The 16,422-nt window shown below is 48.6% G+C and overlaps 3 protein-coding genes across 3 annotated transcripts; 2 read left to right on the plus strand and 1 right to left on the minus strand.

Moving 5' to 3' along the window:
- The first annotated feature begins 2,240 nt into the window (after window positions 1–2,240).
- LOC131206296 (copper chaperone for superoxide dismutase) lies at window positions 2,241–3,304 on the plus strand. The gene is made up of 3 exons (XM_058198807.1): window positions 2,241–2,370; window positions 2,427–2,616; window positions 2,679–3,304. Exons 1-3 carry the CDS (start codon window positions 2,302–2,304, stop codon window positions 3,173–3,175), a joined length of 756 nt encoding a protein of 251 aa, XP_058054790.1. The 5' UTR covers window positions 2,241–2,301; the 3' UTR covers window positions 3,176–3,304.
- On the minus strand, window positions 3,184–4,808 carry LOC131206288 (uncharacterized). Its single transcript, XM_058198795.1, has 5 exons — window positions 4,697–4,808; window positions 4,544–4,630; window positions 4,361–4,470; window positions 4,198–4,292; window positions 3,184–4,130 (listed from the first exon to the last, which is right to left on the minus strand). Exons 1-5 carry the CDS (start codon window positions 4,745–4,747, stop codon window positions 3,325–3,327), a joined length of 1,149 nt encoding a protein of 382 aa, XP_058054778.1. The 5' UTR covers window positions 4,748–4,808; the 3' UTR covers window positions 3,184–3,324.
- Window positions 4,809–4,983: 175 nt separating this feature from the next.
- LOC131206752 (protein cueball) lies at window positions 4,984–16,118 on the plus strand. The gene is made up of 4 exons (XM_058199425.1): window positions 4,984–5,322; window positions 11,926–13,516; window positions 14,124–14,388; window positions 14,475–16,118. The coding sequence occupies exons 1-4, from the start codon at window positions 5,232–5,234 to the stop codon at window positions 14,610–14,612; spliced, it is 2,085 nt and encodes a 694-aa protein (XP_058055408.1). The 5' UTR covers window positions 4,984–5,231; the 3' UTR covers window positions 14,613–16,118.
- Window positions 16,119–16,422: the final 304 nt, after the last annotated feature.

Consider the following 16,422-nt stretch of genomic DNA (forward strand, 5'->3'; position numbering starts at 1 on the left):
GTGCCGGATTTGGACATTTGCCTCACGGCAAACCGTGTGCCATCGCCATGCTGCTGCAACGTGCAAAAGCTGAGAAGAAAGTCACAACAGTCAAACAAAACGGGAGAATCATAAAAATACAAACATTTGAACGACTCAAAGGTGCATACCGAGAGCTATCGTTATCTAGACTATCGCTTCCACCCATTTGCCAACCACGAGGCGCTGATAATTTTAAAAGTGCACAGAAACACGAGCCGGCAATGTGCGCCTCCACGCTCCCGAATGCGCCTCGATCGACAAGCAACGCCCGGAGCCCCGCACCTTGCGTGCGCCCCTTCCTGATGCTGGTGGTAGGAATGGTTTCGATGTAACATGTTTGTATTTTTTTTCAATTACCTATTGCTGGCCAATTTACACCATTTGCTGAAACCGAGTCGCTCAATCAGTTCCGGAGCGAGCGGCAAAATGTGACTGGAAATGGAAAACGTTATTCCATCCAAGACTCCGGAGAAAGACTAACTCACTCCGTTCAAATGGTTCATTTGACTCTTGCCAACACAAACAAAGCAATACTTAAGTAGTTTCTTAGATAACAAGGCAGGGTTTGCCAACCTAGAGTTTAGATCAATGGCAGGACATTGTCACATATTGTTGCTAGTGTTGCTGTGCCGTTAGGAAACCGCCAACGAAATCGACAAGCAACAAGTTATGTTCATTTAAAATTGAGATTCCGTAAGGGATACAATTCGATTTATCCGATTTGTTTGAGTTATTTAAGCCACATGCATGGTGTAGATAGTGAAAACATATGTCTACAAAGAGATAAATTTGCGTTGCAGGTTCGATCGTTCACATGTATGTCAAAAGAAAGCAAAAGGGAATTTTTGTTCGTGGAACAGATAGGAAACAGCGATAGAAACAGGTAAGGGCACAGCATAGGCATCCGGACAGTAGTGTCACAAGGGGAAAGAAGAGCAAAAAGGAAGTGAACTGATTGTTTTGCCAGATTGCTAAAACAAAATACACCGATCGTCTAGGACAAACCATTGGCGGTGCCACGGGGTGGAGCGGCATCCGCAACGTTCATTTCCGAATCTGCTCCCAACGCCAGCCTGAAGGGCGGTTGCTGGTGCCGGTGTCGTTGCGCCTCTGCTTCCGTCGAATGATGCTCTTCGTTCGGTAAATGATGATGATCGGCAACCTGTTGATCGTCCGTCGGCGACAGTTGATCGTTACGCTCCATTGCTAGTTTTGTGTAGTAACAATAGAGACTGTAAAATCAAACGGAATCCCATCTAAACAGTGCTCGGGCGATCCGCAAAAGCAGCAGACTGCCCGACGTGTCTGAAATTCATCCCTTTCGCGGTGCACCTGATAGAAATGCGATACCCCCCTGCGTCGATCCCCCCACGAACAGAACAACGCAAACAGTCACAGTCGTCGAGAAGAAACAGACGACGTCTCCTCATACGTTCTACGTGACCTCCCTCCATCTAGCGAGGCACCAAACAAAAACGAGCACCCTCCATATCGCGGGAGAATAAGGTGTCGCGGAAGCGACTTGACCAATAACGGCATCGACGGCACGGATATCCTTGAACGGGAAGAAACATTGACTTCGAAAGCTGAGGACACCGCGTCCAGCCTCACGATGCATGAGTCAGCTAGATCGTGGCAAAGCGATTTCACTCTGCAAGTACCTTTTCGTCAACTTTCTTACCTCAATGGAAGATAGGCTCCAGGCTCCAGATACGCTTTTTCGAGACTGTATTATATTCGCTCCCGTAGGAAAACAGTCTCGCGCTGATCTAGGATTAGCAACGAAGAAACCGGAATGTTGGGTCCTTGCTGTGAGTTAGATGATCGGGTTGCTCTGATAAACAGCAGCTATCGATACGATCCCACACCAGTAATCACACAAATCACTATTGCTTTCGACACAGGCCACTTCCGCGATCACTGCTTTTGCTGCTTGCCGGAGATGAGAGATTCACAATATCACGCGTGTACTGCTTACGCAAAAGGCTGCTTACTAGCCAAAGGGAATACAAATTTACACCTGCCTTATAGCAGAAAAAAGGAACCACACAATAAATTAACAAAAATTAACATTAAACGCGTATCCCCACACAACCATTTTTCCACTCGGAGTTTACGAGGGTTGCTTTGACAGCCCGAATGTCAGCTGATTGGCCCAGGCGGTGAATCAGTGTTTCGAATCGTCATGAGATTTCGCTAGGTCTGGCAACCATAAAATCGACAATTTGGTCGCAAACGTAAATAAACCATAAACCGCACATCATTCTTCCAGAACGATTAATGTTAATCAACTTTTTGAAGGAATTGATATTTAGTCAGCAAAAAATGACCGATCAAGGAAATATAAAAGTAAGTAAAGAGCATATAATAAAGTACATATAATAAACCCGCCTTTTTAACGATAGATGGAATTTGCTGCCCAAATTCGGAGTGCGGAATGCGCTAATGCGATAAGAAAATCCTTAGCTGATGTGGAAAACGTAGAGATTGATGTTGCGAAGGGAAGCGTCTTGGTCGAAACTGCACTTCCGTGGCTTGAGATTCACAAACGCATCGAAGCAACCGGACGAAGGGCCGTACTGACTGGTTTCGGAGGTTCATTTTCATCATCATGAAGTGAAAAAGTCCGAGTTCTCTAATCAATTGCTCCATTGTAGGTCAATCCGCAGTAGCAATGGTTGCCCACGGCAACGAATCTACCGGCGTGCAAGGTGTGGTTCGATTCTGCGCCATCTCCTCGGCCAGTGTGTCGGGCAGACGGCAAGGGACCGTTGTTGACGGCACGATCGACGGGCTATCGGAAAACGGGCAATACCGATTGAACATACACGAATGCGGCGACATCTCTCAGGGATGTGATTCAGTGGGGGATATTTACGATTCTGCCGAAATCAGCTCCGATTCCAGCGGAAGGGCTACGATACGGTTTGTCAACAGCCGACTCGACGTGGACAATCTTATTGGCCGTTCGGTGGTGGTTGCGGAATCGTCAGACAGCGGCAGGCGTCTGGGCTGTGGCATCATCGCCAGGTCGGCAGGTATCTTCGAGAACTATAAAAAAATATGCGCCTGCGATGGTGTGACAATTTGGGACGAACGAAACAAATCGATAGTGGAGGAGGAACGACGAGATCGAAAACAATCCGCATTATGAATGTTTAGGATTTATGCTTTATTTTACAGCGTTTTCTAAAGCGCTAATACTTTTGAATGTGACAATACAATTCCAGCACGACACGATACAGGTATGGGGCGCAAGAGCGGCGAATAAATAGAATAAAGTACACAAATGATTGGTTAGGATTATTCAACATTTAAAGAATGATCGAGAGGTGCGCTCAGTTTAACGATGCGCACCCGACAGGCCTGCTTGTAGTCGAGAACGAGTTGATTACACTTTACCGGTGCAGAAATAGCAGTCGTTGAGTGAATCTCCAGCATCTGGAGGCTTTTTTCAAACGGTAGCACGGCAGTTAACATTTCTATCATTCTTACGAACTGATTCTTGGTTACGTTGTACTTCATTTCACCGATCGTGTGCTTGTACCACGACGCATAGGTGCCCAGTATCGCTTCGTTGGCGGTACATATTTCACGTGCCAATAGTAACAATCCCTTCAACTTACTGGTCAATCCGGTTTCGATGGTTTCACGGAACATTGTTTTGATCCAATCTTTGAGCTGTTTTCCCTTTTCACTGCCCTCCCCAACGCTTTTGGACAGCGCGCTCAATATGTACAGTGCGTATTTCAGCGACATTCCCGCGGAGCTTTCGAATGCCTTTTGCAGAGTATCGATGCAGTTTGTCTCATCAAGTAGAATTTCGCTGATGATACCGTCGAGAATCGATCCATTCAGACATTGCAGTTCATCACGCCAATGATCCTGCTCGGCCAACGCTTTATCCACCGAACACACCTCTTCCGAGTTTGCCAACAGCAATTGCAAATGTTCCTTTTTCACCAAGGCAAGCTCATCGGGCTGCAAATGCTCCTTGAGTGAGGCTAAATAATTAGTAGGAATGACGTTGGGATTCTGCTTCAGATCCGTCAACAGTGACCGAAAGCATCCCTTCAGAACATTCGCAAGCGCCAGAGAACGATCGTTTTCTGTAATCCAACAATTTGGTCCGAAATTAGTGCTGGAATTATGGTGCACGGACGGTTGAAAGCTTACCTTTGTAGGCAAAAGAAATTAGGTGTGCAAGAAGACTGTACTCAGTTTCCAGCAGATCGTTCATGACTTGTTGTGTTAAATCGGCGCAATCGATGCTACAATTGTTAACATATTCAATATTAAAACAGAGCGTCGAACCAGAGAACCGCGACAGCTCACCGACCTTAGAATGTACTCGCTGGCCGTTAATATGTCTGCTTCCTGCAATATTGCAAGCAATCGGGCACTACCAATGTTCCAAGGGCAATGCACGAAACTCAACTTCAGCAGGCACTGCGTGATGACGAAATGTTGGTTGGTTGGACTAAAAATCTTTAATCTGTATTAATTTTAAGATTAAGGCTACCTTTTCTTTGCTTCCCAGGTACTGCAGATGACTGCGATATTCATCTTCGTACGGCAGATCCAGAGATTCGACGCGACGCCTCGTTTCCTTTGAACGGCGAACGCTACGTTAATGCAATTGATCGATATACCATCGATGTGGTGTGTTACTTACCACAGCTAAATGTTGTATGTACGCATAACTTATTGTTCCTTGATACACCATTTTGCTGGCGCCAATCCGTTGAGTGTTCTATTAAATAGGTAAAATTCCTTTTTTACGTTTCCGACTGCGTGTGCGCGAAATCTTGAATGAACATTTGAATGAACATTTGTTGTTGTTGCCCATCGCTGTCAAAGTTCCGTCAACTCTGACGCAGTCAAATGTGACAGTCGATACAAATACTGAAAGCAAGGTTCCGCACGGATCAATCGAACCCCGAATACCGAGTCGTGCGGATTCGTCGACCGTTTGCCCGCGATTAGTGATGTGTGAATTGTTATCGTAGCCAACCCTTCTACCGTCCTTCGGCAGCCTCTGCACGTCGATTGAAGTGCAAAAAGATTTGCGCAACTCGCTCGGGTCGTCGGAGTGCGAATCCGGTGCCGCCCTCGTAACGTGCCGGTGAAAAACGCGTGCGTTCCGGCCGGGATAGTGAAAACGGTTGGCGACGTCGAACTAACGCACTCTCCAGTTCCGGCGCAGCAGGATGAAGCAAATTGGTTCCACCAGCAAAACAGCACTCACATTGGGATGTCTGGCGCTCCTGTCGTGCTACGGTTATGTCACAGCCGAATGGGGTAAGAAACCACCGATTTGTGCTCTAGCGAGACTCGTGCATTTAGTGCTCGTCGTCAGCGACGGTGCTCGTGACCAGCAGAAGCAGTAAAGCTTCACAGGGACGTCCAAAAATAATCATTTTCGGCACACGACAACCGCCAACACATGCCCGAACGCACTCTGCAGTTACTTAATGTCGTCCGCGAACGGATTGTTGCATCCTTTTTTTTGTTCATGGGCGCGCTGGTTAAGAGCTTTCGCACTGTGGTGTAATTTTGTAGCTCGGACGGCGAAAATTGAATCGCAGGAGGCTGGCCAGAAATTCTAACGGCCAGCAACTTCGCCAAGCATCTTTCTACAATCCCTAGTATGCTGTTTATTATTTTTGCAGCCGCCAAAGACCAATGCCAACCGGATTTTTATCAAGCGACTTTAAAGTTGTCATAACGCCCAATGGTGATCTGAGTGCCATTTTGGAAAAAGTCCAAACCCGATCTGTAGTGTCAGCAGGGCGTTTCAGCGAAAGACTCGACAGAGTTTCGCGTGGTCTCCCCACCCGATCGCCAAATTTGTCTTACAAATTGCGCCGAAGGCATGGTTTATGTTAATGTTGAAATGCGACGTAACCTCTGGCGATTTGTAAACATCAATCTTTTTTTTCGCTCCGCCATTCACCAGGCACATGTAAAAAACGATCCGCGGTGACTGGGGAACAATTCGCCATTTCGCCAATTTCTGTTCGTTTTTTTTCTCTTCTAACGCGGGCACTGGTGCAAATGTGTTAGATCTGCGGTTTATCTAACGCCAACCACCACCACAAACGTATCTCGGCGGGTGCACGAGATGGTGGTCACGACGGCCAAAGTAAAGACGAAAATGGCTTTTGCCCTCTCTCGTGCTTTCATTTCGGCTTTTTCGTTTTTACTGCGCTTGGTTGCCTTCTGCCACCGCGCGGACATTCATCCGTGCCGAGTCCGTTGATCAATTCGCAGATTTGGCAAATGGTTAAAACATTTTGGAAAGTAGCGATCGCGATTGTCGGGAGGCAGGCTTGTCTCTGGAGATTGTTTCTCGCTCGCACGCGTCCAACTGATCGTGGCGATCGCTGTGCCGCACGATATTCGCAACAGGCTGGGTCAAGGTACATTCGAACGTTACCGAAGCCTCAATTGAGTGTTTGCATCGCAAAGCTCGTAAAACGTAATAAATCGCGAAATAATAGTGATTCGCACCACATCCTGTGGTTTATGCCGTCAAAACAACCCCGTGTGCTGCACTCGCAGGGAACCATGTGGTTGGTGGGCATTTGAATTGACGGTTAGCTTACCCGCGCTGCGCAAAAGTTTCCCGTTTGATGGCATGGTTTTCGATTTATTTGACATGCAATCGACACTTTTGCGCCTTCAGGAGCTCCGCTTCCTGTTGCCCTTGCATGATAGGAACATGCACTTGAAGTGCCAACCATTGGATGTTGTTTGTGTTTTGAAATGGTTGACCCAATGGTTGACTTCTAAGACTGTGGCCCACATCTCCGCATCAGAACCGCAACTGTTTCTAATCGATTGCCCATCACGTAAACACTGGTGAGCGCGGATAGGAAATTCCCAACACCCAAATCCTTGTGGGAAGCACCGGCCATCCAGACCCTGACGTATTGTGCAACCACGTTAAGGTTTGCATCTTTAACCTGAAAATGCGTGTTGGAAATCATGTGTTTTTGCGTCTTCAGCATCATATCTACACGGTGGTGTGTTTTCTATCTTGGTTTTGGTCCCGAGCAAAGGCGACTCGGTTATCGCTCCTTTTTTGGCTGCTCCCACCAATACAATGGGAAGAAACTTACTCCGAAATCTTATCGCAAAGCTGGCGAAAACCGCACCGGAGGAGGTTTTCACTGTCACTGTGTAGCTCAAAACAAAAAGTTTGAGGAATTCGCACAAACTGCTGTTGCGAGGATGATGGTGAGTGCCAAGGTGACAAATATTTTTTTACTTTCGCCCCAGCGCCTTATCAGCGCATTGGTGGGCAAATTTCGTCATTAAAAAAAATACAGAATAAATCATTGCGCCGTTACACATTCGCGACCTGTGTGCATGTGACGAATGACGGCAGTTCATGAAAAAATTCAAGGTCACAGCCGTCGAGGGAAGTGTAGAAGTACTAGAGTATCGTTTAAACTAGAAGAAACCACTTACCTTCTTGAGGTTCTTGAACCTCCCCCGATGGCTGACAAATGGGACCGACAGTCAATCGGTGGTTTGTTGTTTCTGGCAAGGTTATACGGCTTGTACTTTCGCTGCCCTCCGAGAGTAACGGTGGCGCACCGAACCCGCGGGTTTCAGAAGCTTCCTGTTCCGACAATCTCCACCACTTTGGATCTCCATCAACCACTCACGATCACGATTTCCGTGTAGGCAATGTGGCACGATTTGACCCCTGGCCACCCCTCGGTTCCGGTTCTCGCGCGGTGTGTGCGTGCTTCCGTTATGCGTTCTCGGCGTCGACCGACTCGCAATCGGGCATAAGAAACAGTGGTGCACCGATGGCGGTTAAAAAAAAAACCATTCCAATCCAACTAGCCATCGCCACCGGGGCCCAGGTTTGCTCTCCGATTGGGCCTGTGATCGATGCTCGCGATCACTCCCGGCGAACGGGGGTTTGAAGCGCAATCGATCCACTACACTTCCTGCTAGCATTGCAAATTTTCTGCATTCCTTTAACCGCGCTTCAATCCACCGCGGGTCTCGTGCCCGGCGAGCGCGAGTTGATTCTGCTTCGTTCGCGTTTTCGCACTCTGCGCCCTCCCTCCCGCGGTCTGTCAAAATACAACAACCAGCAGCAACAGCAATAGCAACAGCCGCACACCGAGCAGTGGGCGCCGATGGCGTACGTGACCAACGCCGATCCAAGCGGAGATCGGGTGGCGATCCTCACGCGGGAACGTGTGACGTCCGCCAGCACATGGGGGGGGGCCGAGTTCAAAGTTCCGTTTTACGCACGCATGGTTTCGCGTTCGATTTTTCGCGCCCACCGACTCACGTCGTCTGTTCGGCTAAGCTTTGCACAGGAAGCGAATCATCGCCCGAAATTTGCTCACAAGGCTACCACCGCCGGTGGGTCATGCGTCAAGGATCAATAAATGTAATTGCCCGTCGAGGATGTGGAAAGCGAAAGTGTCCTAGGTCCTTCGTTTTCTTGCCCTTGCCTTGCCACAGCCGGCCACGATTGGTGGTTGGGTCGCACCACGACGTTGCATTTACAATGCTAATAATACGCGACATCGCAAAGCACTGATGACACGCGAGTGGACGCGAGTCGGACCCGGGGACTCGATTCCACTCCAACGGAGGGATGGCCATCAATTGATTTCAACTGGAACACGATGAACCAAATGCTATGAGAGAATTTCTTGCATTGCTCTGCTCTCGACTGGCCTCATGATTTATTCTGCCTGTTTTACGGTGGAATTTAGAGTGTACTCCCAGTTTGTCAGACACTTGGGCACAATTGTTATCCTTTTAACGTATAAATTAGATTTGGGGCAGAGGTCCAAAAAGGCTGTTTCGCTGTGCGAGGAACAACCGCGAGTTCGTGTTCTATTTGAAAAGTCAAATCAATTGTTGCGTGTTCTATGTCGCCGTCGTCCGTGCCGGAGCCAATCAATTGTCGGGTGGTCGCCACCAGGAGGAGAATGGGTGCAACATAATTAATGCTATCAATGAATCGGGCCCAGTCATCAGCCGATGGAGACATGCTTCCTTATGCCGCGTGCTCCAGCACATTCAATTTAGCTGAGCTGGACAATTCCTCTCTCGTCCTTTTTTCGATTATGTAACATCAAGAAACTGGCGCCTAAACGTGCGGTGTGAGAGGACCGGCAGACTCGGCCGTTGGTTGATCGGACCCCGGGCTTTGCCAGTGCGCGCGCGGTTCGCAATCCGCCCGTCATGGCGGCGGCAGGCGCGCGATAACACAAGTCATCGACGTGTCGCACACACCTCTTGACGGACGCACGCACGCTGCCTTCACCGCCAATGCCTGCATCTCAGGCTTTTCGGGGCCCTGTTGCTGTTATCAGTTTGCAAAAAATACACACACACACACACACACACAGACACACGGTTCCTGCCGGCGGCGAATGATTAGGTTCCTCGGTGAACCGCCTCTCTCCTAAACATCGGTCCTAATGTTTTTCGCCGCCGTTTTTGGCCAATTTTTTGTACGTTGTTCGTTTTCGCAAGGTGTGGGCCCCGTCTAATCAGCGTCATCTCTAATGTCAGGGCCGCGGTATCATTGTGACGTGACTTTTTAGCAGTTCGATTAGATCGCAGGGCGCTGACTGACGGCACCTTTCAAAGGGAGCCCGCGAGACTTTAGATTCTTCTACGGAGACGGTGGCAGGTGATGGGTGCCCAGTGCGCTCCGCGTGATATTCAGGATAAGGAATGGCTCCAGAGCGGGGTTACACCTTTTCAGGCAGGCTTTTGGGAACTTGATTAGAAATGATTTGAGGTGCGTACGCGCGCGCAGTGTAAAGGGATGCGTCACTTTGGCACAAAGCTTTTGGGGTTGTATAGTGCCATAGAATGTTTCGAATGACCAGAACCGAGGGCAATCACCGCTGGTCGTATCCGCCTGAATTGCTTGGAATGGTGAGTTCCTGAAAGAAGAGCTCTGAACTGTGTAGAGTCCATTTGCTCGCGCTTCCCTATCACTGCCCAGGCGGAGGCCCAAGGTTCAGGTGATAGAAGGTCATGGCGCGAAAGTCAAACAAGTAATGCACTCGTAGGTATTTCTTTTTTGGTCGACAGAGTCCATTTGAAAGGTAGATGCACTTCGACGCAAAAGCCAATCCATCAAGGCGCACTCCGGCAGAGCGATACTGACGCTTCTCCGATAGTCTAATCCGCTCCGACGTAAATGGCTCTTCGCACGCCATGGCGCTTTCGTTTGTTTTTTTGTTGGCCTCTACTTATTGTTTACTTCTCACGAGAGGATGTTTTTGTGTGTGGCTCACGGGAATATAAACAGGAGTATGTAGATTTCTGCTTTTTTATTTATTTGCCTTGCCGGCGAGCCTGCCCTTATCGGAGTGTTTCAGGAGTGCACGCGTCATCAAACTGGCCAAGATCTGGCTTCCTCCTATCCTATTATTGACGTATAAATGCGTCTTAATTATTATGTCTAGACGACCGCTGAGGTCGTTACATATTAGCTCAGTGCGGAACAGTTTCATAATGTATGCACCCGAAACCCATTAGTGTCCCAGTTCGCTTTTCGTGCCCCTGCTGTAATACGCGAAACCACAGAGCGCAGCAAGAAACAGGATCAAGGCGCGGTTCCGAGAAATGGACGGTACCTGTGGTGTCACTGAATAGTTGTATTCGATTTCACAAACAGGAAACTCCAGAATTCCGAACTCCCTCTTCGTTTCCCACATTTAGCCGCATATTCAAAATTGCAAGAAGGTGGCACCACGTGTGGCGGTTTGACGAGGCGGAACATGAAACCGACGGTTGAAGCTCTCCGAGCCCAAGGCGGCCCCAAGCGAGGCTCTCGATCGGTACCAAGGTTCACTAGCTAGCCACCTCTCCGCTCGCTCGCGTTCCCCTTTGGCAAGACACATCATGGTCAAACGGCACGCCGAAGCGCTGATGGTGGTGCTACTTTACACTCCACTCGGCCAGATGACGTATTAGGTTGCAATTTATTGTTTTTTTTTCGCAACAAGACGCCATTCGCAAATTAGAGACCAAGTCGAGCAATTTCGATACCGTATCCTAGAGCAATCTAGGTTTATGGGCGTTTTTACCTTCTGCGTTTGGTGTGGTCCATGTGAAGGTGAGGCTTTGGTTTTGTGCCATTCAGCACGCAATACGTATAGATGTTGTACGATGGTTTTAGGAGGATTCACTGAATACGTTCCAATTGGTCGGGCATATGAATCAATGGATCACGATTTTGCGCGGCGGATGTCATTTGCAACATTGTAACGTACAGCGATAGTGTTTTGGCGAAAGTGGCAGCCGATCGTTTTATCTTATCAATTACATCGGGAATATTGCATAACGAAATAAAAAGAACCGAAGAAAAACAACTCTTCAGCAATGTATGCGAAAAAAAACGAAACAATGCACCCATTCAGGTGCTTAGCAGTTTGCTATCGATCATGTACGATCGAACGGCATGTTACTCACGGCGTCCACCATTGTCGTCATTGAAGTCATGTGTAAGAATTGGCCGTGTCTGCGTTTTCCATTCACGGTTGCTCGTGTTGCTTAAAAGTTCCCAACAACGTTACTCACGCTCCCGCCAATCGGTAGAGTCCCAGATAACGAGGTCTCCCATGTTGTACGGTCATGTAGTGCTAGTTTGCGGTCACTTTTGCTTGGCTCTAAACAGCAGCATAGCCCCCCCACCACCTGCCTATCTTATCGGTCTATTTCGCCGGCCATCGAATGTATCCACGCTCTTTGGACAGATCTTGCGTGAGCTGATAGTGTGTCGCCGCATGCGGCTTAACTGTCGTAGCCCCGCTATCCTTCGAAAAGCATTTCCCTGGTTCTGGATTGATAGTTGCACTTACTAATTTTCTGCTACTTTCTTCATTTTTCCTAAAACAGAGGCGGCCGTAACCACGGACAACGGTATTCTGTTTTTCGATTCCAACTGGCGCAAGATTTCATCGGCCGCACACCAGTACAGCCGTATATCGGCGTTTGCCTACGACGAGGTGATGGGTAAGCTATACTTTGCCGATCTCGATCACCCGGAGCATCGCATCTTCGCCCTCGACTATGACGATGCCGATGAGCTACATCGGGTGTCGAAGCTGCTACCCACCAGCACCGAAACGGCATACATCACCGGTATGGCATTCGATCATCTCGAGCGCAAGCTCTACTGGACTGAAAAGCTGTCCCGATCGGTCTACTCCGTGGCGATCGATCCTCTTCTGTCGAGCGGAGAGGCGGCAAGTTTGGCCGTGGACGTGGTGACGAACAGTACCTCACGCGACACTCGCGATGTCAAGTCGAGCACTGCTAAACCACTGCAAGTGATCGCTACGGTCGGATCCGATCACGAACTGGCGGGATTAGCGATTGACGAGTGCCGCAGGCACCTCTACTGGACAAACTGTTACCCGAAAACGTCCAACATCGTGCGAGCCGACTTGAACGGAACCATACTGAACGTGCACGAGAACCAGGTCTACTTCCCGAAAGGCATCACGGTCGATCACTATCGCAACCGGCTGTACTGGGTGGAGAAGAAATACGGTCGGCGGTACTCGATCGAGAGCGCCGACCTGGAGGTGAACGATCAGCACACCCTGCTCACCGGGCTCGACCGCTTGCCGGCTGACATTTCGGTGAAAAACAACTTCATCTACTGGACGGATCAGGAGAACAACGAAATCTACGAGACGGACAAGGAATCCCCGAACCGCACGCGTACCGTGTACCGTGGCGAGCACCCGTCGGCCGTGATCTTACGCTCCACCCTTTTGCTCGAGCATCAGAAAAACAATCCCGACTGCCGGGCGGTCGTGAGTCAGATCCTGGAAAACGTGCAGCGCTCGAAACCACCGACGGTGCTGTTAAAGGAGGCGCAAAATGGGCAGCTGATCGTGTGTCTCAACAATGGTACGATTAACCACAACACCAACACCTGCATCTGTTCTCCGGCGTACGGGGGAAGATTTTGCGAGGTGGACATTTGCAACAACTTCTGCGCCCAGGGACGGTGTCTGATCGGGCGCGATAATCAACCGCGCTGCGAGTGTGACTTTCGGTTCGAGGGCGAACGGTGCGACCGTAACCGATGCGATGGGTTCTGTCTGAACGGGGGGCGCTGCCTCTTCCACAACACCACCGACACCGCCAACGATCGGTTTTGCCTGTGTGGCAACACCGGGTTCAGCGGATCCCGGTGTGAGAATTCGATCTGTGGCACGGATTACTGTTACAACGGCGAATGTTTCGTCGAAGGAAAGCTACCGCGGTGCCGTTGCAAAACCGGCTACCGGGGTGATCGGTGCGAGGAATACAGCTGTAACAATTACTGCCTGAATGGGGGCCAGTGTACGCTGAGCAACGAGACCGTCCCTGAGTGCCAGTGTGGGGAGGAGTTTGCGGGAAAGCGATGCGAAATTGCAGTCCGACTGTGCAGCACGTATAACGACGATCCGCAGTGGCATCAGTACTGTCTGGGGTGAGTTGATTACGGTCTTTACTACTTTTTTAGCAGCGGCCAAGACAGGTTTTGTTTGTTTTGCTCCGCCTGTGTTTGTAATCTAACTACAGAACGCTAGGAGAGAGTGGCTGGACGCTTTTGATTAATGTGTTTTTACAATGTAACAGACGCTGCTTGTTTCGCTGACAACAGCCGACGGTACTCGTCAGCAGCATCCGCAGTGTGTAGCTTCAATGTCATATATCCTGTTCGTTACATAACAAGCTATTTGCATAGGTGAATTCATGATTTTTTATTTGATTATAAAATTGCGCGCAATGCCCGGCTGTTATAATCAACACCGGTGAATAAGGTGTGGATAATGAGTTGAAATTTTGATCCAGCGAAGATCTCTCCGTCACGTGTTGCCTTGGCAACGAACAGGGTACGACGGAATGGTATTCTGCTCTCTCAGGCATGATCGGCAGAGATAGTTCGAGAGTCAAAACTAAACCTAATGGGATCAAACCGAATTGGTTTCAGATTTCTGCTTAGACGAGTGCGATATTCCTTGGCAAATTTATTGTCGTACCAGCACAAAAGAATTTAGTAAAATTTGTAACACAATTCGCGTTTCCCTTTTTAGCGTTTCCAAAACGTTACCGCTCATGGAGCCAAAAGTGACCTACTGCAAGGAGTCGTTCAACCGCACCGTCGTATACACTTCGCTCTGCTTCACCGTCTCGTTTCTGCTGCTGGCGATCGTGGTCGTCACCGTGCATCGCATGATGAAACCGCCGAGACCTCGGATCACGAAGAAAATGGTGGTTACACCGATGACCTCCCGGCCGCCGACAACGCAGTGCGAGATTACGATAGAAAACTGCTGCAACATGAACGTCTGCGAAACGGTAAGGCGATCATCGATCCTGCATCGACCATCTCACACGCGGTATCTTACTTACTGTTTATTTTCTTTGAATGTTTCATCAAACAGCCATGCTTCGACACTAAGCTGCTCAAAAAGACGCAGAAAGAGGACAAGCAGTTCCTGCTGGAAGATATAGAGGACGTCGCCGGATCGTACCGCAAGCTCCCGAACGCGTGTGGCGATGCCGCCAGCGAGCGTAAATGAGGGATTTGCGGAGTCAACGGCACTGTGGAACGCAAATTTCTGTGACGCCGGGTGCTCAATGGTGCTCACTGGCGGTAGAGAAGTCCGGAAGAGGAAAACCGATTAAAAGACGGAACACAAGATGCCTCGTGCGAGAGGCACTTACCGTTCCCGTAAGAGGAATATCCACACGCGCAGCTACGTTCCCCGTCAAGGCTTTTCAGGTGTGATAACACCCAGGGTGTGTGTGTGTGTGTGTGTACGTGCAACGCCTACAGCGTCCAACCATAGCCAATGCCACAGCCACAAGTAGATTGCTGCAAGTTCAAGCAAACTAGATCATAGAACCTGTCGAGGTGGGATGGGTCTGCCAATGATACGGTGTGAAACTTGGATACCGCAACGAAACCAGATGGCTGCCCGGGTGTTGAAACGGAAAAACGGAGATTAACTCCGAGCACATTTCCTTTGGTGAAAAATAGTACAAACCCACCATATGCAGTCTTCTGAAACAGAAACCCACAACCCTTCCCAGTTACCAGTTAGTTTTCATCGGCATTTGCCCATCGAACGCCGTCTTTTCGGCAGCGCATCGAGCAATCGCGCGGACAGACAGTCCTTTTGGCCATAGCCAACACTAAGTTCCTGTATTCGTGTAATACGTCGTAGGATGTAGATAGCACCGTTACCACGGCACACCCCACGGCGAGGTTCCTGATTTGCCTTACTGGAAGCTTTTCCCTCCTCTCTGTAATATATAGTTCGTGGAACCATTCGGGTTCATTGTTTTGAACGCATGCGTTTTACCTCGATTGCTACTTATCGGCACCCTTGCTAGGTGCGAAGCGTTACTTAGAATCGATTTGTTTGTATTTTGCGTATTTGCCTGCTAAGTTGTTTAATGTAGGATGCTACCGCATCGTCGTCCTTCGCATACATTTTTCTTTTCATCTTTCAGCTTCACATTTCGCTTTAGTTTAATTTATTGCAGTATACAAACTGTCGGAAGTTCTACTTGTAGTTTTAAGGAAGTTCCGCAGATCATATCTCCGAGTATCCCTTAAAATGGAAGCGGCGCTCTATGCCCACGACAATTTGCACTGATTTGAGACACGGTCTGGTAATGAGGGTGAAATAGAAACGTCCTAGACAAACGGTGCCTGAATGCCAGAGCCTACGGTAAAGCGCTGGGTGTTAATTTGAGTGTTGGTTGGTAAGGGAAGAAAAAAAAATATCGGAAAACAACCCTCTACAAGAAATGATACAGATCTAACGCAAGGCGTTTCCTCACTATTCAAAAGTGTTGTAGCGGGAGGAATGGCTGAAACCAGAACACACAGACTTAACACTTAGAAACTTAAATGATAAAATGGATCGTAGTGAATGTAATGTGATTGTATAACACGAGCTCGGCGGTTACTAATATCCACATGAGAGTATGTGATATTAGATTAGTTTATAGTTCAAAATGAACAAATTTGTATGTTTTAGGTAGGGTTTAAAAATGCTAAAGCACTTGTAGCAATATTTTCAAAAAAGACTTATTTTAGATACAAAAATATCAGTAGTTTTCTTTCGAATCCGAAATTTTGCTTCACTCGGAACGGAATGTCCAGCTAATTTCGAACATATCGAAACTGGAAGAGAATGGTTAACACAACGGACAAAAAGTGAATACAGTTTGAATCATGCCAAGAAAATAATTCGCTTCTAGTTTGTCATCAAGCGAAGGCACGCGATGAAAAGGCCTCTACTGTTTGCAAATGTCAACGAAACTGAACAAAATTGGCGTACCTATACACAAGTGTTCGCGATCGTGGCTCGTTCAGGC

This window comes from Anopheles bellator, chromosome 1, assembly GCF_943735745.2.
Source record: "Anopheles bellator chromosome 1, idAnoBellAS_SP24_06.2, whole genome shotgun sequence".
In the NCBI taxonomy this organism is placed as follows: Eukaryota; Metazoa; Arthropoda; class Insecta; order Diptera; family Culicidae; genus Anopheles; species Anopheles bellator.